This window comes from Colius striatus, chromosome 1, assembly GCF_028858725.1.
Source record: "Colius striatus isolate bColStr4 chromosome 1, bColStr4.1.hap1, whole genome shotgun sequence".
In the NCBI taxonomy this organism is placed as follows: domain Eukaryota; kingdom Metazoa; phylum Chordata; class Aves; order Coliiformes; family Coliidae; genus Colius; species Colius striatus.
Genome location: NC_084759.1, coordinates 150128836 through 150150979, shown reverse-complemented (window position 1 = coordinate 150150979; position 22144 = coordinate 150128836). Strand labels below are relative to the sequence as shown.

Genomic DNA, 22144 nt, shown 5'->3' with positions numbered 1-22144 from the left:
CCTTCCCTCATATCCCAATTTTCCACACCAGAGCTTGCCATATCCTCTTTCCCCTCCACAATGCCACTTCTAAAGCTCTCCAGCCCCCTCACACCATCAGGGCAATGATAAATTCTCCTTCGCCTACTCCCTCCCCGCCAACACACTCTGATCCTCAGGTGTTCCCCCTTGGCTTCTCCCCACTGCTCAGCATTTCTGCCCCCACACTGCGGTTCTCCAGACTCTCTCCATGGCAGAGGCTTTGCTGCAACCTTTCAGCCTCTGCTGATGCCAGCTAAAGACACACAAGCACCGAACAAAGAGCAAATCCCCTTTTACCTCCCACCCACCCCTCCGTTTCCCATTGTCTTCATGATTTTCTCCCACATTCACAGGTTTTTACCCACCGATACGCTGTGCCTCCCTCCACACTTCACAACTCAGTTTTGAACTCTGCACCGGCACTGCTCCACCGCAACGATTTCTACCCAACAATTTCTACTGAGCCTTGCAAGCTCTGCCAACTACCACTCCTCCCACTGCTTCTTCCCCAACATGCATCTGCTTGCAGCAGCTGGGGAGGTATCCTCAACAGTTGTCCAGAGGGCTTTCTGGAGGGCTACCAGAGTGCTGGAGGCGCCAGCCTCTCTAACAGCTGCATCTAACTCCCACTGATGCGGTCTTTTCTTCGAGTTGGCCACCCTGAAGAGTGTTTTGCCCATGTTGGCAGTCAATAGACATACAGGAAAGCAAACCCCACCAACGGAGCGTTTGAATCTAAGGTAGGAGTGGTAAGGTTGGAGATGGCACGTTTCTGGAAATCAAATTTTAAACCAGGGGAGTGGTGGTGGAATTAATGAGTCTGGCTTTTTGGGTTGCATACAGGTGTTCACAAAAAAAATCCAGAATTAAAAAACCCCAAACCCTCAAATATCCACAGATCACTTCTTTATTAAAACACAACCACACGTCCTTTAAGAAAGGGAGCTGTATAAAGAGAGCCGTATCATGCATAATGTAGTTGGCGTACAGACCGTACTGTTGTGTTTCATGCGCGTGAAGAAAATAGGCATAAATTACTTCATTTGAACAACACCAAACACCTGATTCCAGAGACAGAGCAACATTTCACGCTAAGGCATGTAAGTGCTCGTGGCTTGTTGACGTTTCACCAGAGCAGAGAAAAATTAGCAAGCTGAAAACAGAAATTCATATTGCGGCTTGCAGACAAACATCCATGGTACATCCACAGAGCTCAGGAACAGCACGTAAACAGAGTCCTTATGATATAATGGAGCTAGAGAGGAGACTCCCATTGCTACAAAAAATGCCAGGAAAATGAACATGAGACAGCTACACATGCTTTCTATGAGGCTGATAGCACAGAATTTAGTAACAGGAACAACAGTAAGCTGGGCAGCCCATATCTTCATAGACTTGAGTCCTTTCAAGCTCTCTCAAACATTTCATAAGAGACTTCAGAAAAAAAAAGAACACTTGACAATATTTCTGACAGACCTCAGAAAAAAACCCAACAACCTTTTTTATCTGAAAGCTTCTGGTTTTCCACCCATAGCTTCATATCTCTAACTATAAAATAAACGTGTGATTGGAAAGCTTCTATTTGAATAAAAAAAAGTTCTAAAGGGCACTTCTGGTAACGTTATCTGTGTCACATGAAGACTCACATGGCATTTGTCTCCTACAATTTATTTGTGCTGAAAGCTTTTAGATTTTAGTAGATACCATAGCTTCTGAAAAAGAGCTTTAATTAACAGCAAATCATTTATCTGTAAGACACAAGTTCCTCTAGTGTGGGTTTGAGTTATGGTTCTTCCCTCTGCGGGAACTGGTGAAGAAAAGGCAGGGTTCAAGGATCCTCCGTAACACAGGTCAAACTAGCTCTGCTTTAAATTTGAGACAGTATTTCCTTCACTTACTGCAACTTTGAGCTTTTTGCTGTGCCCATCTCAAAACAAGGCATCTCAGTGAAATGAGACAGGACACCAATACAACAGACTATTGCAAGTCTGGCCAAGTCGTGAGGTGCTCTCAATGTAGGGATGATGAAATAAAGCATCTTTCACCTTTAAAAATTAGAGTGGTGCATGCAAACAAGTATTAAGCATTGCTGTGAGACTGCATGAAACTTCTTTCCTCGTATGACTTCAGTTTTCAAACTGGCCATGAAGCATAAGCATGGCTAGATCTGACCCAGTATCTCCTTCAACATTACACATACCTCCTTATCTCTCCTCTGCGTAACCAGTTAATACAAGCGGCTCTGCGTTACTCTGAAGAAAGAAACCCAAACCATTATCAACAACTTTGTACTTACTGAGTTCGGCAATGCTCCCCACACGTGTAGCAAGTAGCGACTGCTCGATGGTCCTTAGCTCTGACTGGCTGAACATCTGCACTTCCCCAGGTTTATTTGACCTTTGCTGGTCTTTGTGAAGGTTCAAGCTGTCCGGGAGGCAGAGAACACCTACAGTGGATAAAAACAAAGAAGCCTAATGTAATTTCAGCCAGGGTGGATGACTTTGTAGAAACCACCACATTGTTTTGGGGACATTTCAAGACAAAGCTTATGCGTGCAGAGCTCAAAGACAATCAATTTCTATAACTCAACATCACAAATGACTCATGCTCTCGGAAGCATATCTTCAAGTCATTTATGAAGCTACCTACAGACAATTCTTAAAGAACACCTTAGTGAATTTCCCAACAAGGAGGTCAAGAGAGTCCCAAAGAAGCATCCTAGAAACTATTCCAAACCCGTACAAATGTATTAGAAATGAGGAGCAGTTGAGGGAACTGGGGTTGTTAAGTCTGGAAAAAAAAGAGGCTCAGAGGAGACTTTATCACTCTTTAGAACTACCTGAGAGGAGTTTGTAGTGAGGTGGGAGTCAGTCTCTTCTCCCACGTTACAAGTGATAGGACAAGAGGAAATCGCCTCAAGTTATGCTGGGGATGTTTAGATTGGAGATGAGGAAAAACTTAACCACTGAAAAGGTTATTAAGCACTGGCACACGCTGCCCACGGAGCTGGTGGAGTCCCCATCCTGGGAGACATTTAGAAGATGTGTACATGAAATGCTTAAGGACATGGTTTAGTGGTGGGCTTGACAGATTAGTATTTTAACTCAATGATCTTAAGGGTCTTTTCCAACTGAAATGATTCTATGATTCTATCTTGGGGACAAAATTCTTAAAGATTGTTTTTTTAATGATATATGAGGCAGATGATACATTTATAGGATTTTCATGTAAGGGGAATTCCACCTACAATTGCCAAAATAACGGACAGCATCAAGATGCTCGCAGTGTCATTGCTGGGCTTACTGAATTTCTTGGCATTTGAACTGCTTGGGCTTCAAAAGTCCATTATGCAGAAGCCCTTACAGCTGTGAATTCATGTGGGACAGGACATAACTAAAGCTACTGACATAAAATAATTTACATACACATTCATTCAGGCACAAAAGTCACTTTCTGCCATGACATCTAAACCCTTAGGCATAGATAGAGGGCACACATTTATTAATCAAAATCACTGTCATGCTAAAAAACAGAACTTATTTACAAAAGGAAACATGGTATTGCCAGCTAACAGAAGCATGCAAGTTCAGCTTGGAGAACAAGCTCTCCCTTCTTCCTGTAGTCGATAAAGAGACAGCTACGGTCATGCTCTCCACAGCATCAACCTTCCCAAACTCGCTGGGGGACGCACAGGTGGATACTCGCTAGAGGTAGTGCAACTGTACCTCTCTATTATGAAATGTTATTGACTGTGTGCTATGCAACAATTTCCTCTCTAGAAGCCAGAGTAGAAAATGTTGGGGTTTTTTTTTCCCTTAGCTTTTACTATTTGTTCTTTTAAACACAAGGGAGAGGTTCTGCCCTAATGGGCCAAGCAGATTTTAAAAATTAATGAAGAGGTATATAGTGGTTTTCCTCAGAGAGAAGAACTTTGCCAGTTTCCCAGCTCAGTAAATATATAGCATCAATCTCTACCAATCAATATTTCTGTCAATATGTATAAAATTGGAGGTTTAAGGCAGAATGGTCACCTTAATCCCTGTTTACTTCAGTTATTCAGTTGCTATTTAGTTATTAAGTTGTTATTCAGTTACTTCAGCCCCACAAACGTTACTGCATTGGAGCATTGCATAACCAGGTAAAGCACCAGAGAAGGGTATGCTTCTCAGATACCTTGTTAGCTCTACCAAACAAATTTGAATTCACAGAATGGTAGCAGCTGGAATGGACTTCTAAAGATCAGCCAGTCCAATCCACTGCTAAAACAGGTTCTCCTTGATGAGGCTGCACAGGAACATGCCTGGGCGGGTTTTGAAAACCTCCAGAGAAGGAGACTCCACAACCTCTCTGGGCAGTCTCTTCCAGTGTTTCCTCATAGTAAAGAAGTTTCTCCTCATGTTCAAGTAGAACTTCCCATGTTCCAGCTTGTGCCTGTTAGCCCTTGTCGTGTTACTGGGAATAACAGAAAAAAGACTCATCCTGTCCTCTTGACACCCGCCCTTTAGGTATTTCTAAGGGCGGTAAGATTCCCTCTCAGTCTTCTCAAAGCTAAACAGTCCCCAATCTCACAGCCTTTCCTTGTAAGAAAGATGCTCCAGTCCCCCTGTCATCTTGGTGGCCCTGCACTGGACTTTTTCTGGCAGTGCCCTGTCCCTCTTGAGCTGAGGAGCCCAGAACTGGACATAGAACTCCAGATGAGGCCTCACCAGAGCAGAGGAGAGGGGTAGGAGAACCTCTCTCTCTCAGCCTGCTGGCCACACTCTTCTTCATGCATGCCAGGATACCATTGGCTTCCTTGGCCACGAGGGCGCATTGCTATATCATGTTTAGTTTATTGTCAACCACAGCTCTGAGGTCTCTCTCTGCAGAGCTGCTCTCCAGCGAGTCACCCTCAGCCTGTACCAGTGCTTGGGCTTGTTCCTCCCCAGATGCAGGACTCTGTTGAATAAGACTGGCCCCAGAACTGACTCCTGTGGAACCCAGCTAACCACAGGACTCCAACTAGATGCAGCACAGTTTATCAGTATCTTCAGATCCCTCCTCAGATCTGCTCCCTCCCTACAAACGGTTCAGTCTAAAAGTTGTATTTGTAGCACGGACCTAAAAACACTCATATTGGAAGGACAGAGATGACACAGCTCCACTGAGCATATTCAAAATAAAAAGCAGTGATATTCACTGAGAAAATCATGACCAAAGGTCTCATCCATCAAGGCCTAAAGGATAGTAACCTAAAGGAGGGTCACCCTCAGCATGCAACAGCAACACCGGAAAAATCTCTCCAATAGTCTGTTTGAACACTGGAGATAGAGAAGCAGAAGCAGCCTGAAGCTGTAACACACACAGTAAAACCACATGCATGTGTGGAAGGTCAGAAGAGAGGAACACAACTCACAGTGATGCACCCTGGAGAGAAAGTGCAAGACATCTGACATAGCAAAGGGGAGGAAAGAAGTAAAAGCAGAAAGGTAAGGGATAAAAAGCAACAACAGCTTATCAAACAAGCTCTCCAAATTCTCCTGCCATCCCTCAGTGGCTGACTCACATAAACACTTGGTGCACTGATTAACATTTGTATTCTGGGGATGTTAAGAGCTTGAGAAATACAACACTTGGATTTAAAATGCAGACTTCCCTGCATAGTTTATTAAATATTCTCTCTTCAAAATCTCATTTATATAACTATTCTTTATAACAGACATAAAATAAAGTAAAATTGGAAGAGTCTTCCCTGCAGAAAACAGATCTGTAACTGATCTAATAGTCAAAGACATTTCTAAAAACAAGAAAAAGAGCACAAACAGGTTATATGGCATCTTTTAAAAAAATGAATATCAAACAAGAACATAGTTTTGAGTGAAAACACACCTTAAATGTGGAAAAAATACTGGTTTAAGATATATTTACAGCTAAAATTCAAATGGTTTAAAACCATAATATGTATAGAAGATACTTCTCTGACTGATTAAAGTAATGGGATATAGACTTTTTAACCTCTTTGTTCCCACAGCCGTCTCTTTTCCTTAGAAACAGCCCTGATGATTAATTATTCTATTCTTTAGCTAGAAGAGTATCTTCTTAGGTTCTTGGATGAAAAGTGCAAATGAAATGCAAAATGCAGTATTGTTTGAAAACTTGGCATTTTAGCATGTGTCACGTCAAAGGGTTTTGCTTGGATTGAAGATTAGCAAAGACACAGAATCATACAATCATTTAGATTGGAAAATACCTTTAAGATCATTGAGTCCAATCATCAAACCAAGTATACCACTGTACGTACATGCCACAACCAAAGACCTGATACGTATGTGCCAGATTCAAAACTGTGATTGAAGACACTGGGAAGATTTCTTTCTAACTGTTTATAAGTGTTTTCCTGGATCAGATCTGGCTTTCACCAGTATGGAGAAAGGTAATTCCATGGCTTGGGCATGCAACTCTGTCAGTTTTCTAGCCTCGCCTGTTTTCCTTAAAAATTATTACATAACAGTGATCAAAATACTTTTTAGAAGAACAATCTGCTCTCTTTTGGTCAGTGTTTGATGTAAAGCCTGAACTCCATGGTGGAAGACTAAGACTCCCCAGCAAGAAGAGGGCATGCCAAACCAAAGGAAGGGGAAAAAAGAGTTAAAACTTTGTCATTACAAAGATTTTTTTTAATATATATAAATAGAAACATTTCTATAACCACCACCAGCTTTCACTGGTTTGGCTACAGTTCAACTTCCTTATTTTAATTTTCTGATGATCAGTGTTATCTGCTTGCTTTTTCAGCCCTGTCTTCAGCCATACTGTGTTGTAGCTGACAAATAGGTGAGGGTCTGAATTTTTTTTCTGCCTGTCACTGCCAATGCATATTTCTGTGCAGTATCTTCACAAACGAATGGCAGTATCTGTCTTTTCTCTCAACTGGGGCTGTTCAGTGTCCTTCCTTTCTGCATGGTTACTCAACTCTGTGCACTTCTTTGCCCATTATTTTACCCCTCTTCTTCCTCTCTATCCACCAGAGTGGAAATTAAGCAGTCAGCTGTATGCCCCTGGCTGCTCTGTGCCACCCAGCAATGTACAGCAGCTGTACATTGCATCTATGGCTGCTGTGAACCACTGGAGCAAGGCAAGACAGCCAAAGTGCTCAAGTGTATTTAGATTTTTGTCACTTCTTTCAGCACTTGCCTCCTCTGCACCCTCCTCGGGGCAGGGATCTGTCTAGGACTTGTCTGTAAGGAGACATATCCAGAGTGGACCATACACAAAATTGCTTTATTCACTTTGCCCTTGGCCTCAGGGTACCCTGCAGTTTGTAGGTAAAGGACTGAAGAGAAATGCAGAGAATATATTTTAAAATCAGTAGGATAAAAAAAAACAAAGAAGGAAAAAAAAAATCTCACTGACAAGCTCCTAATGTTCCCCACTCTGAAATCTCTAGAGAAAAAACAACATCACCAGAAAAATCCAATGTAAAATTAATGCATGCCACATTTCTCCCTGCCCTCTGGGATCAGCTGAAACACAAGCCAGAGACGAATCTCCAAGGTCTTAAAAATCCCAAAGTAGTATTGCACAAAATGTTAAAATGAAGACTGAAGACGCTCAAACATATAAAAGAAGCAGTTACTTTAAGCCTTCATGCAAACTCATCTAAAGCCAGGGGTACCTGGTAACTCTATTCCCATTTCCCCATGACTATTCCCACCTCTTGGGCTTGATTGATGCACCATCCTCCACTGCAAGGGAGATTTTGGCACAAATGTATCCTGCATACTCATTACAGAGCTTGCCACAGAGCTGCCCATGCTGTCCTTGCAGAAAGACAGAAGAAATGTGCATGCATCACACAAACATCCCAAATCCTGTGCCCAGCAGCAACCCCTCTAGAGCTTGCCCATGCTTCTCAGAGCCTTCCCAACAAAACAACCTGAAGGACTTGATGGCCAAAGCAGACATAGTAGCCCAAATCTCACCTAAATACAGAGGCATCGTTAGAAAAATCTAAGCCCCCTCCATTGTTCCTCTCTTTAGACAGATATCTGCACTTGTTTATACACCAGCTGCTGCAAAACATTTGATCCAAGAAGTGCTGGCACCTCCAGTACTCATACTCCAGGATCAGCAGTCAGACTTCACTTTCAGGAATAGAAGGCTGCTGGCTTTTTGTGGACCATGTATTGCTCTTGGCACCACACAGCTATTTGCATCATGCAAAGGCAGATCAAAGGGCAAAACAGCAAAAAATAGAACAAGCAGTCTTTTGTATACCACCATGAAGGACTACACAATGTACAAAGCAATAAAATGGCAAGTCTGTTTATTTAGAATGGGCGGTAAACTTGGGGCAAGGCTAAGGCTGTGTTGCATCCTCAAACATCCCATAGTTTGGTCCCTAACCAGCTTTGCCAGCTAAAGCAGCACTTTCAACTCTGAGTCCATTTCAAGACAGAGTAACACAGAGCCTAAACTTGCAGCTACAGTTACCAGATATCTGAAGGTACTACTCTGACCTTTCTCTTCTCATCTATTCTGAACGTGCTTCAGTACCACACACCACCTGCATTTGAAACTTTTATTTGTATTTAAAGGAGTCTGAAGGCATATAATCGACATATTGCTAGAGTATACAGAAAGTTCAAAGATTAAGTGATGTCAACCATCCCTAGATTTAGTTTCTTAAATATCCTGGCAGGGGGTCAAACTGCTGAAGAGCAGCTCTGCAGAGAGAGACCTGGGAGTCCTGATTGATAATAAGCTAAACATGAGCCAGCAATGTGCCCTCATGGCCAAGAAGGCCAATGGCATCCTGGGATGCATCAAGAAGAGTGTGGCCAGCAGGTCAAGGGAGGTTCTTCTGCCCCTCTACTCTGCCTTTCCTGATTTGCACTCTCTACTCTGCCCTGGTGAGGCCTCGTCTGGAGTCCTGTGTCCAGTTCTGGGCTCCTCAGCTCAAGAGGGACAGGGAAGTGCTGGAGAGAGTCCAGCGCAGGGCCAGCAAGATGATCAGGGGAATTAAGCATCTTTCATGTAAGGAAAGGCTGCAGGAACCGGGGCTGTTTCGTCTGGAGGAGACTGAGGGGAGATCTTATTAACATTTATAAATATCTAAAGGGTGGGTAATAGGAGGGTGGGACATCCCTTTTTTCTATAGTAGCTAGCAACAGGACAAGGAGTAATGGGATGAAGCTGGAACACAAAAAGTTCCACTTAAGTGTAAGAAAAAACTCTTTCCCTGTTCAGGTGAGGGAGCCCTGGCACAGGCTGCCCAGAGGGGTTGTGGAATCTCCTTCCTTGGAGGTCTTCAAGACCCGCCTGGACACGTTCCTATGTGACCTGATCTAGGTGAACCTGCTCCTGCAGGGGGGTTGGACTAGATGATCTCTAAAGGTCCCTTCCAACCTTACCATTCTATGATTCTATGATATATCTGTATACGAAAAGTGACAGACCAATGCAAGCAAGCAAGTCTGCAATGCCTACATTCGTAGGTTTGAAATTCCTAATGTCATCTGTGTTTCAAATTCTGTGCCTCCTCCCTCTCCTTTAGTATTCAGATCCCATGGTCTAAACCAAAACAAATTTGCAGTGACATTAAATGAATAAAAATGCCCATTGAACAACACAATTTAAACTATCTGTGCTCAGGCATTTAGCAGAAAACCCACACAATGTGTTTGACTAAAAATATAAGCACCATGAAGACTATTAAATAATTTTTGCATATTTCACCATTTGTACCTTTGTAAAGAGTGCCAGATTTCTTTATATATAGTAATTTAAAGTCTGGATAGAAACACAAAGGTTTTGCTGCTCTCTTGTTATTTTTCTTTAATTAAGTGCTCCTAATTTAAAGAGAAAATACTTCAAAGTATCTTTGACCTCCCTCTTTATCTATCTATTACATCTTAAGCAAATGTACATATTTGGAAAACAGCTTATACTCCCACTGTAATGAATAGCTGGATCTTGCTAAGAGTTTATAGAAATTAAGTGTGCAGGACAGATATCGGGCAAATTGCTGTAGAAAATGAGCCTGGAAATGGTAGTTAACTCTGAATAGTTCCCTAAATGTGGTGCTGCATGTTGTATTGCTCAAGTAAATGCCAACCTTACCTAGGAGAACTACATTTAGGAGTAGGAAATCTACTCAATTGTCATAATTTTTAGGGTTTTTTTACACAGAACTGTGCAACTGGAAGGTCTTTAAGTTCAGTCTCCTGCGACGTTTATGTGATGTTTAAGTGCTCGCAAAACATCCAATTAAAAAAAAACAAACCACCCTTGTCTTTCACAAGCTCACATACAAAAATATTTCCCAGCACCAGAGAGTATTTTTGAAATCAGCAATATAAAGGCCTATAGAAAGAAATAAAAGGGGCATAAACATTGCCATCTGCCTTTGCAATAGCAAAACGCTTCTCTAGGTGCAAACCCCACAAGCTTGGTATTTCAACATGCAGAAAAACTCTTCTGACCCCATATTTTGCAATCATGGCAACCACAGGCACGTGAGGATGATGCACCATCCAGGTACACACCAGACTTTGTAATACAGTGTGGGAACATTGGCACCATGAGCACAGTGTCCCAACACCAACGCACAGGAGCTGGTGAATACAAAGTGACAGAAACTACCATGTAGAAGCTCAAATTTGGAAAAAGAAAGCAGAACACTATGGTCTCTGTTGTTTGAAGCAACCTGCATCAGGACTCCTTAGCTCAGCCCGTCAACCTAACTGGCAAGGCAGATGGAAAACATTTTGATTTCTCTTTAAAGAAATGATACTACAGGGAAAATCTTAAAGCTAATCATATCAGCCAGTGCTTTCAGTTAACGGAAGACCTGGAAAGCATTCAAAGCAAGGAGTGCAAAGTGTCTTCTTTCCACACATTCCAGCCTGGTTAAATAACAGGGAGTGGCTTTGCTTTCTCTCTTTCTTTTTTTGGGGAAAAGCTAGGTGGTGATATAAAGTTTCCAGAATTGGAGTAGGCAGAGCAACCCAAATGAGGAAGGGTGGAATCAGATGAGGAGGCAGGGGAATCAGATGAAAAGAACTAAAGGAACACTATTTTGTGTCTTTAACACCTACTATCCAAAGACATTAATAAGCATTATCAGCTTTACACATAGCCTCAAGACACTGGCTTTAAGCAAGAAAGGTCTAATTTATAGATAAAGTGAAGTAGTTAACTAATTCAAAGTGAAAAAAGAAATGTCAGAGAAAACCAGGAAAAGAGCATAAGGCCTCTAGTTATGAAGTTTAACCACAAGAGATCACCCTTTCTCTCCTGGAAAATATCAGTAGAAAAGCAAATGAATAATGCTCAAAAATGAAAGAATTGAGAGCCTAACAAACTGTCAAAAAATGACCAATGGCAGCAACCACTGATAAATGATAAACAGAAGATAGACAAACAGCAGAGTTTGGGTTCTCACCAGCAGGAACTTCACTTCCAGAACAACAGCAAAGAATGAGGTACTACTGAGGTACACAAGGGCAACTTTTTCACATCATCTGGACAAGTTTGGAGGTTTTGCATTAGCAGTTTTGTCACTGGCTCCTTGCTATTGCAGATTTTAGTAACGGCCTATCCGCAGAGCAGTTTTTTCCAAAGACATGTGATTGGTATCAGAGCAGTATCCCAGCTGAGTTGGGTTTGATGTCATCAAGAGCCAGAATGGATGATCATCATCCAAAGCTGAGAGTACTTCTGTGAGATATTAGAGCAGATGTTATAGGAAGACAAAATAATAGATTTATATTACACCATGTGACTGTGACATTTTTTCTTCTAAGGAGTTTCTAAGCACAACACATTCTACTTAATTGGGACGTCCTCCTTATTAGGATCCTTCTAAAGGCAATCGTTTTAGTCTAATGATAATGAGTAGCAATCACTGCTGCTTAAAATGGCATAGAAGTAACAACAATTCAACTAAATTAGGATATATTCTGCTAGCACCAAGCAGTTAAGCGGTGCACAACCAAGTGGAACACAGGATGGATTGGATTGTTTAGGCTATATATTACAAAACAAAAAAGAATCAGAAGATTAGATCCCACTAAACATACAAATTAAGCTCCTAAATCACCATCTACAGCTTTACATTTATTTTTATTAGGATACAGAGAAAAGAAAATCTTGGTCCTGCCAAAATCAATTGTGAAACTTCAAAATCCTCAGAACCACTACCAATAAACCCTGACCTCAAATAAAAAACAGTGAACATGAAGCAAGCCAGTTGACAAGCAAGAGAAGAAATGGAGATCCATCTGATCATGCCAAGGTCTCTCCCAGTTGCCTAAAGCTGTTTTTGTGATACTGCCACTGGGCAAGCAGCAGCTGATGCTGCTTACCAGCGTGCATCCATGGGATGGACAGACAACACGAGTGCTCATGGCATAGCAAGCTGTGGCTGATGCAATAGCTGTATCCCCCTCTCTTTCTTGAGGGGACTGATATGCACCACGCACTTTCACCATCCTGTCATTCTTACCACTACTCTCTCAGTTGGCCACAAAGGGCCATTTCATCAACTTTGCAACAGGAAAATTGCACAAGAGCACAATGTGCTCAGCCACACTATTCCATTGTCACAGCGACCATAAAAGTTTCAGTATGAGTTGTGATTTTTTTGGCAGAGAGATGTTAGAGCTGACACAGCGCATTTATTTCACACCGAGTACCCATCAGCTCAAGATTATCCTGATCTAAGCTATGTTGCCCTGGAACTAGTGATGTGAAGGAGAAAGGTTTTCTATTGCACTCTTTGACAGCACATATCCAGATACAGAAAATAAAGTTAAAAAATGCCATGATCGTCTTCCTTCTCTGCTACATGCACATAAACATAACACATGCAGCCCTCAGTGTCTTGACACAAGTAAGAAGTTGAGAGTTCATGGGGAATTTGATGGTAGAAAGGGGCATGATGAGGGTGTTGGCAGGGCCAGCTAGTGAGGAAGCTCAGAGATGTGTGGATTTGACAGCACCCAGTCTAACCGTGAGATGCCTCTTGTAGCTATGGGTAAGTGCTCAAGATGGCAGACACATAATCAGAGAGGGAAGGATGTGCACTGGCATAAACATGGACTCTGGACATGTATGGGAATACTAACTCATGCAAAAATGGGTTTGGCTAAAAACAGACACAACCACCTGATAGACTGAGAGTTTACAGAAGGTCTAAGCCTTTGAGTCAGTGAAAATGACAAAGAACGGGTTTTATTTTACGGAAAAAAGTCTGTCAGCTGATAGCAGCAGAACAAGAATATTCAGTGATTCATCACTTAATATGCTTTCCCAGAGCCTGCAATTTCCTTCATCCACTACCATCAGCCCCTCAAAATACCCTGCCATGACAGATGACTTTCCCTTTGGCAACCGTGACGTGGGCACAGCCTGAAAGCCTAACGGTGCTGATATGGCATCTCTCCTAACGCTGTCCAGTCTCCACCCGTGTTTGATAAAACACCAGTAGATAATTAAGCACCTCAGTAAAGTATATGAGCAGTGAGTTTCTTGTAACAATAACTTTTGCGACTTCTTAAGAAGAGAGACTATTTCAATTGCAAATGAAGAACCCCATGGAAGCACATAATTCTCCATTTTTGTGAGATATGCTATCCAAAAACACTCCTCTACCAGGTACTGCAGCTATAGTAAAGCAACATAAAATGCATGATCCAAAAGAGCACTTTTTCCCCTGTGTGTTCTGTGCACCATCATTTCTTCAGCATACAGGCACCACGTGACAGATGCCTTCAAGGGTCAGACACATCATTTCAAAAGCAGTGATGTGCTTACACTTCTGAGCAGTTGCACTGAATACTATACAATACACTTGGCAAGAATACTTTGAATACCTTAAAAAACACCTCCTTCCATTTGCTTCAGTATTTACAAAGATTAGTATGCTTTTTACAGGAGAAATAAATTGTTTGCCAAAATTTCTCCTTCTGCTTTGGAACACCATCAGTTTGTACAAAACCCCATGAATAATAATACACAGTGGAGCAGAAAGTGCTGTGACTGAGCATGGGGCATTCCCACCATAGTTACCAACTGCACTCTTGGCATTTCACAGGTGGTAGCAGCTGGAAACAGGACTGATGGAAGAGGGATGAGGTGCCTTTGGTCTATGCAGCAATCACTGCCTTGCTCTTGGTAGCTGGTTAGGTATGCAAAAGCTTATGCAAGCCTTACATACAGGAATAAGGATGGTTTGCAATTCAAACGGGTGGAGCACCTGACTTTACAAGGGTGGGGTGACCAGTTGATGGGAGAGTGACACCCCTTTCTGCCAAGCTGGGTGCCTGCTCTTTGCCCCAGGCAAAGCTACCATAATATCAAAAAGTAGCTAACTTTAAACAACTACATCATAAGCCCCAAAGATTTCTGAGAAGGCACTAGAGTATGTGATTGAAAAAAAAAAAACAACAATCAAAAAGTTGTCAAGTCTGCAGTCAGTAGGGCATTAAAACCAATAACACATGATGTGTAAGGGCTGCAGTTAAGGCCCTGGGGCCTATGGACACGTGAACAAAATTCCACCGCTGCAGCATGTTGACGTTCTTCAGCGGGGAAACGCAGGCAGCTCTGGCAGAACTCTTACTGACTTTGTAAGGGTCGGGATTTTATGCCCCCAAGCAATGAGTTTTGGGTAAACTGGAGTGTGGGGAGCCCACAGTAAAGGTTAGGTAATTAGAATTTCTTTTCAACTGCTTGCACAGATGTATATCAGATTAGCCACTCCACCCTCACCATGAAAGCCCACACTTAATCAAAGTAAAAAATGATGTTTTAGAAACACGAGCTGCTATTTACTGGCTTTAGGGCAGTATCCCATCAATCTGAGCGTTTACTACACTCCCTTCCACCCTGCAAAGGATAGCATGGAGCAAACATATTATCACAACAGAATAAAAAAATCACCTACCCTTGAAGGTATGTGGTAGAGGACTACTGCAATCTTCTCAATTGCTGACAACCCCAGAGCAGCACCGGCCCTACAGCCTCCTGCATCCCCCCCAACTAGACTTCTGCATCATTTGGAGTATCCCTAGCAGTTGAGATGTTCTCACATGCAAACACCTGAGCTCAGGTACTAAGGGCTGTGACCTGTATGGGACCAAGATACCCAGCTCCTACACAGAGCCATCAGCACGTGCTTCACTGGGGTTTTGCCAAGTATTTAAAGCCAAATATTCACCTAAAAATGTCACTGACTGGAAACTCTGGATGCTGTCCAGATGACAGTCTTTTCTAAAAGTAATCTATCTTCAATCTTCAAAAAATTCCACTTGGCTTACTCAATAGAAATAGCTTGTTAATAGCACGTATTTCACCATCCAGACCTTTGATATAGACACCTACAACAATAAATCAGCTGACTTGTAAAGGTTAACCTACACACACACATATATATATGGTAAAATCATTACTGACAATGAAAAAAATTTACAAGAGATATTAGACTATGTTGCTAGCACACTTTTACGACTGCTTGCCCTACAGATTGTCTGGCTCAACCCATTTCAAATAATTCAGGTTTTACAGAGCTGATGGACACCCTCTTTCCCACCCAGTAACAATACAATCCCGGCACATGAGCTTGTTAACACAGATACCAGTTTAACTGAAAAAAATCTTTAAAATTACTATATAGAGGTGTAATATTCTTTTTTATCCCTGCAGAGTATCCATTTGTACATTCTAAATTTTATAACAAGATACACAGTTTTTCTCCTAAAATATTATTTTACAAAATTGAATTATGCCCTCTGTGACTTTTTCCAGTCTGAAATAGCTGTACATCTATTCTGAAGAGCACTTAAAGATCAAACTCAGTTTTCATTTATGCATAATCTTCAGATTTGAACCTCTGCATTATTAATCTCCTCCATGTTTCACCTGGACATTTGCAAGTAGCTCAACAAACACTAATAACCCCGTAGTAAAGGAATTGACAGATTGTTGTCCAGTATACCAAACAGACAGTAGCAGTGAATGAATAATCATAGAATCACAGGGGTTGGAAGGGACCTTTAGAGATCATCTAGTCCAACCTCCCTTGCAGAACCAGGTCCACCTAGATCAGGTCCCATAGGAATGTGTCCAGGTGGGTCTTGAAGACCTCCAAGGAAAGAGACTCCAAAACCCCTCTGGGCAGCCTGTTGCATATGTTCACCATTTTATCTTTCTGGTTCAGTGTGGTTTTTGGCATGACTGCATCTCATTTGTGTTCTGCTCTGAGTAAAGCCCCATGGGCTCACCTCTTCCCACAGGTACCCTCACAGGGACAGAGACATCCTCAGCAGTGTCTCAGCTGCCCCATGGAGCTGCTTCACCTCCACACACAAGTTCACCAGCCCTTCCCTGACACACAAGCACCAAAACTAGAGCAGTTTTTACCCCAACAGACTTGGTCTTGGAAATGGCTGAGGCAACTCAGTTGAAATTTAAGAAAAAGGAAAAAAACCATTTAAAAATCATTTAGGGGAAGTAACTGCCCTAGAAAATGCTGAATGCTCTCAGAACATATCAGAAGCAACTGAAACTGGGGATGTACAATGATTATCAGCGGGTAGCAAAAACAGTAGGCCATTCTAACTGCCTCACCAGCTACATTTCATCTACCTTTTCTCTTTTAAGCAGACTGAAAGAAACCAAATGGTACTTGAAAAGTTTTAGGCAGCTTCAGTGGGCCAGGATTACATAACTGATAAGATGACTAAGCAGCAAATATACCCTACGAAGGACATAGAAATGGAATATGAATCTGGAAACTGATTCAAGTCAAAAGCCCAGGTAGAAAAGAACTCCTAAATAATACACCAATACAAAGTAAACATCTTCATCTTTTTCCTAACAGTAAAACAAACTCCATTTGCATCACTCAGGTACAGTCCCCCGACAGACTGTTCACAGCACCATGTCTTTCCTCATCTCGCTTACACACAGACCTCCACTTCATTTTCATAGCTGTGCTCATGACAAGCTACCTGCTCTCCAGCATCCCTGGGACCCATTCCCCAGCATCTTCACCAGGGCTACAACAGAGAAATGTCCAGTCCTTTCAAAGTGAACATCATCTTGTACCTGCAGCAAGCCAGCCCTGTGGTTTGGCCTGGAAGTCCCCACTGCAGGTGGTTAACACCACCTAAACTAAGCAAAGTTGTACTTATTCCAATCACATTCTCTGTGGATGAGCACAATAAAATGCTCCCTGTTTTAGATTTCTTAATACTAACAATTATGTGAACCATAGGGAATTATAAGAGAATTATGAAGTTCATAATATTTGGAAAAGACACAAATTCAACGGGAACTACTATTTTGTAGCATAAAAGCACACCATGAAATGCTAATTGCAGTGAACAATACTGCAAGTCATACTAGAATTACAAGCAAGTTTTCATTGTCTCAGTTGTACATCGTGAGGAAAGTGAACAAAAATAGACAAAATTTCTAGTTTGAAGCTAAAATAAAAGTTGTAATTAATTATTTTAATTCTATACTACTGAAAAGGCACAACTCTGCAATTTAAATCATTTGTAGACTGATGGCTTCCAGCCATGAGCGGACAACACTACCATTGACCCTAGCCACAGAGGCTGCTGCAGCAGGCCAAGAGTGATCTATGAGCCTAGTTAAGAAGTTTAAATAGAGTTCATATATATACATACACACACACATATAATGTGAAATTAAAGGAGGTATTTGCATGCACCAGAGAGTACTTGCAGCTGAAGAACTGTCGCTTTTGAGCTTGTTTGCCCCAAAATACATAGTCAAGAAACTAATTCTTACCTTGCTGCTAAGAGTATGTGTTGGGACTTGGCTATGCAGAGAGATGCCTGCAGGGCCACCTCCACATAGCAGGGTGGATGCAAGTGGATGCTTGGTGGAGCAAACAGACAAAATGCCGAAAATGAGTGACAATGTCTGTCCCCTGCTTATCTGTGCATTCATTTCATCTCAAGAATTAACAGGTAATAGTATCTGATTCTTCACTTAAAAGCACCTTTTTTCATAAGGGCTAAATCACAACACAGTGCTGAGGATGCTGCCAACAGCTTCTGAGCATAGCACAAAGAGCACTAACTCATCAGCAGGAAAATACCGTATTAAGTAAACCAATGCAACTTCTCTTTTATACTAAGTTTCAGTGCAGTTAGGGGAAAAAAAATATGTATATATATACTGTCTAACTACAGACTGTTCATAGGCAGAGCTAGACTGTTAATTTGAATGAGAAACAGTAGCATTTTCTCTTGCACCATTACAAGTTACACACTTGAAAGACACATAGCACATGGGTCATCTTTTCTGACACGATGTTTGCATAGTGAAGACAGACGGTTCTGGCCCAAGTTCCTCAAGTTAATCAGGTCTCCAGGTGTCTAAGAATGCATTTAGTGGACACTCAAAATGGTTTGTTGAGTGTAAAAGTTGCTTCTTTCCTATCAGAGGTGGAAGTAACCTCTCTTCTCCCCATCTCCTGCAGTGGAAGGGGTGGGGTACAGCATGATAACAGCAAAATTCCAAAATATGCAGGTCACTGTGAACATGGCTGCAGTGGTAAAGCCTTTAGTATGAGAACTGAAAGACTACATTTAAGGAAGAGGAATTTTGACAAAAGAGGTGAGATTCTTTCTTGTTTTGCATGTGGAAACTGTTATTGGTACTTTCAGAGTACAGTAAAGCACTGAAACGTTATCATTAGATCATTGTAAGTTCCTTCCTCAGACAATTTCATCTTTGTTCAGCACTCAGGTTGTATTCTTTGTCCCCTAAACATTTATAGGGAATTCAACACATTTTTATTTATTTTCTGAGATCAATTGTGTGCGTATACATCACCAGTACTGATTTATCATATGTTTGTGGGATCTTTCCTTGTCTCTGTTGAAACAGCACTACTTGAAACTGAATTCACAATGAACTTTAGTGTCAACTGACAAAAAACAAGAAAAGGCTCTAACTCAAATGATTTAAACAGATGAGTGTAACAATCGTGGCAAAAGCAATGACAATGCGACAACCTGAAAGCCTCTGAGATCGGTTCTCAAAATTCCAAACATTAGTATTTTGGGTTTTACCCTACATTTAACCCCGTAAACATTAAAATTTCCACTAGTTCACGTTTAAGGATCCTCAAGTAGCCTTGATTTTACCTGGCAGATGGGCCTGAGGCTGTTTAGTCTAGATAATCAGACAGGACTAAGGGAGGACCTCTTTAACACAAGTACTTAAAAGGTGTATGTCAAGAGAATGGGGCAGTACTTTTTCCTGTTGTCTCGTTGTCCTTTTACACAAGGTGTAAGAGACATAAACTGGAACACAAAAAGTTCCACTTAAACATAAGGAAAAACTTCTTTACTGTAAGGGTGAGGGAGTCCTGGCACAGGCTGCCCAGGGAGGGTGTGGAGTCTTCTGCTCTGGAGATTTTCAAAACCCACTTGGACTGTTCCTGTGTGACCTGATGGAGGTGAACCTGCTATAGCAGGGGGTTGCACTGGATGATCTCTAGAAGTACTTTCCAGCCCCTGCCATTCTATGATTCTGTGATTCTACCCTGATCATGAAATAAAGGGAACAACTGGAAATTTTGAGACAAGGTTCTCTTCTTCAGATAGAGTCAGAAAGGGGAAACCATCCTTTAGTTTTGGTTATATACTGATCATAAGGCTGCCACTTGCAAAGTCCACCCATTGGAGTTTTTAATGAAAAAAGTGTTTCAGAAGGAATCTGATTCAGAAAGGGCAGCAGTACGGCTTTCCCAAGCACACTCTGAAAGAGGCAAACAAGATGCAGATGCAGACACAGACTGCCCTGAACTGGTTTCTCAGGATTCACAGCCTTGATCTTCACATACTTTTGAAAAATTCAATCCACATTGTCCACAGAGCAAAAAATGTATTCTGGGGTCTGTACATCATGGTGGGATGCAAAGAAAAATACCAGAGACAGTGCTTGCAATTTGAAGGCAAAAAATGGTAAAATATTTTTGGGATGACTTCAGAATCATGGGAAATATGCAGGATAAAGCAATGGCTTTCATGTGCAAGTGGAACTATGAATAAAATGTTCTTAGGCATATAACCCAAGAGTCAGGCACAGACCAATGTGATATAGAAAAGGGAGATAAGGGGTTTATGAACTGTGGTTTATCAATAGGACAGAAGATAAGTGCAAGCAGCGATAGAGAAGGAAAAGAATAAAACCATAAATTATGGAAAATAATCCTCACACTAAGCCACTCTGCACGCTTTTGGGGAATGAACTGACAGCTGAGTGTGCAACAACATTCATGTGATCTACCATCCATTTACTTTTCACAATTTGATAGTAGCTGACCTGTGCGCACGGCAGCAACACAAGACCAGCTCTGCTGAAGCAAACACCAGTTTGGACATCATTTTAACTACACAGCAAACCTTAATTTAGGTGCTTGAAAAACAGACTGATCAATAAATTACTCTGAAGCAATGCAAGGAGAGATACTCAATAGGTGTAACACTAATACAGAAAAATGATGCCTTTTGGGAGCAGATAGAACATGGAGGTTTTCATCCAAGGAAGACAACGTCCAGGACAACAACCAAGACAATGTCTTGTCCAAAGAAAAGAAATATATTACTAGAGATTAATGTAGACTAGGTAGAAACAAACACATTTTTATCTCCTCTCAGCTGCTCATCATAAGAGCAGTTCATCAACTAACTTCAGGCTCTGGTAAGCTCCAATTTGTGCAGGACATTGCAGAAGCGACCACACTTTCCTCAGAACTAGCAGCCTCATGCTGTCTCATCACCTTGCAGCCCAAGTGTAAGGTACTTGGCACATACTAACTATATAACTTATTTGGCTAATAGCCTGTTTGAATAGCAAATCCAGAGACCCGTGGGACATGCTGGAAAAGCTGCTGCTAAGCTGTGAGCAGACCAAGTATGTTTGGATGCGGAAGGTGACTCTCACAGGCATGCAAAGCGCCTGTTGTGCTAGGACTCGGCTGGTGGCAAACACCATTGAGCTGCCCGCCCGTGGAAATCCTGTTCTAGCAACAGCTCCCTGACAGTATGTTTGTACATGTGCCAACACCCTCTTCTTTATTCAATATCCTCTGTTGGTTTATTTTGGCCACTGACCAAATCTCCACATGCTGTAGCTGAGAGCCGGGAACCCACGAGGGCAGGACAAACACAGCACGGGGGTTGATGGCACAGCCGCTCCACTGCTGGCCCAAGAGTGGGGAAACCAAAGCTGGGCTGGCTCCTCATTGCTTGAGGAGCACTGTGCAGCAACAGCAGCCTGTGAGAACAGAGTGACCTCCCTCATCCTGCCAAGGGACGTACGTGACAGCTGTAGGTGCTGTGGTTTTCAGGCTGTGGTGGTTGCAGGCGGGCAGGCAGGCCCGGAAGCGGGCTTGGTTTGTCGCTCATATAGCTGTGCGTGCCAGTGAGCAGCCTCTGGCTTTGAAAAGCCAGCAGTGCAAACCAGCCCTGCACCAGAACATGTTTGTAAGGTATGCTTGCTTTATCACTATTGACTGAATGCTACTGCAGATGACTCTCATAAAATTAGACACATTGCTGTAATAAAGGAAACAATATTTACCAAGATACTTAGAACTTTATTTTCAACATATATCTTCGAAGCAATTAACTAATATTAGAGCATTCATTTTCTGCAAGCCTCTGTGATTGCAGCAGGTGTGGTTAGACCTGTCTTAATTTAAACAATTAAGGTGTAATGCTTCAAATCTGCTGCCTTGAATAGGAGCAGAGGTACCAGTATTTGCAAAAAAACCTAAAGCTCAGAGGTCTTAATCCACCAGCACAAACCCCATTCTTTTCATAAAGTGAAACAGTCAACAGCAAGGTTGTCATGGGTTTATGTGAAGCTGCTTTTTGCTTGGTAACTGGGAGAGGAGGCTGCGGTGCTGGTCCCAGTAAGCAGTTCTCGAAACATCCCCCAGTGGTGAGGTGGGTCCACCTCCAGCCTGGCCGGGCCAATCTGGCATCTCTGCCATCACTATTTAAGGAGGGAAACCTGCAGCTGAAGAGGAGGCGTGGGACAAAATGGAGGTGACCATGCAGACCCCACAGTCAGAACAGGAGAAAGGAAG

General features: G+C 42.1%; 1 protein-coding gene across 2 annotated transcripts in view; it reads right to left on the bottom strand.

Annotated features, from left to right (window-relative positions):
- The window catches only part of ABTB3 (ankyrin repeat and BTB domain containing 3), a 179439-nt gene that overhangs the window by 69280 nt on the left and 88015 nt on the right, over positions 1-22144 (bottom strand). For both annotated transcript variants that reach the window (XM_061988920.1, XM_061988922.1), the window contains exon 2: positions 2318-2467. In XM_061988920.1, the coding sequence (XP_061844904.1) occupies positions 2318-2467 (150 nt within the window). The remainder of the gene's footprint in view (positions 1-2317; positions 2468-22144) is intronic.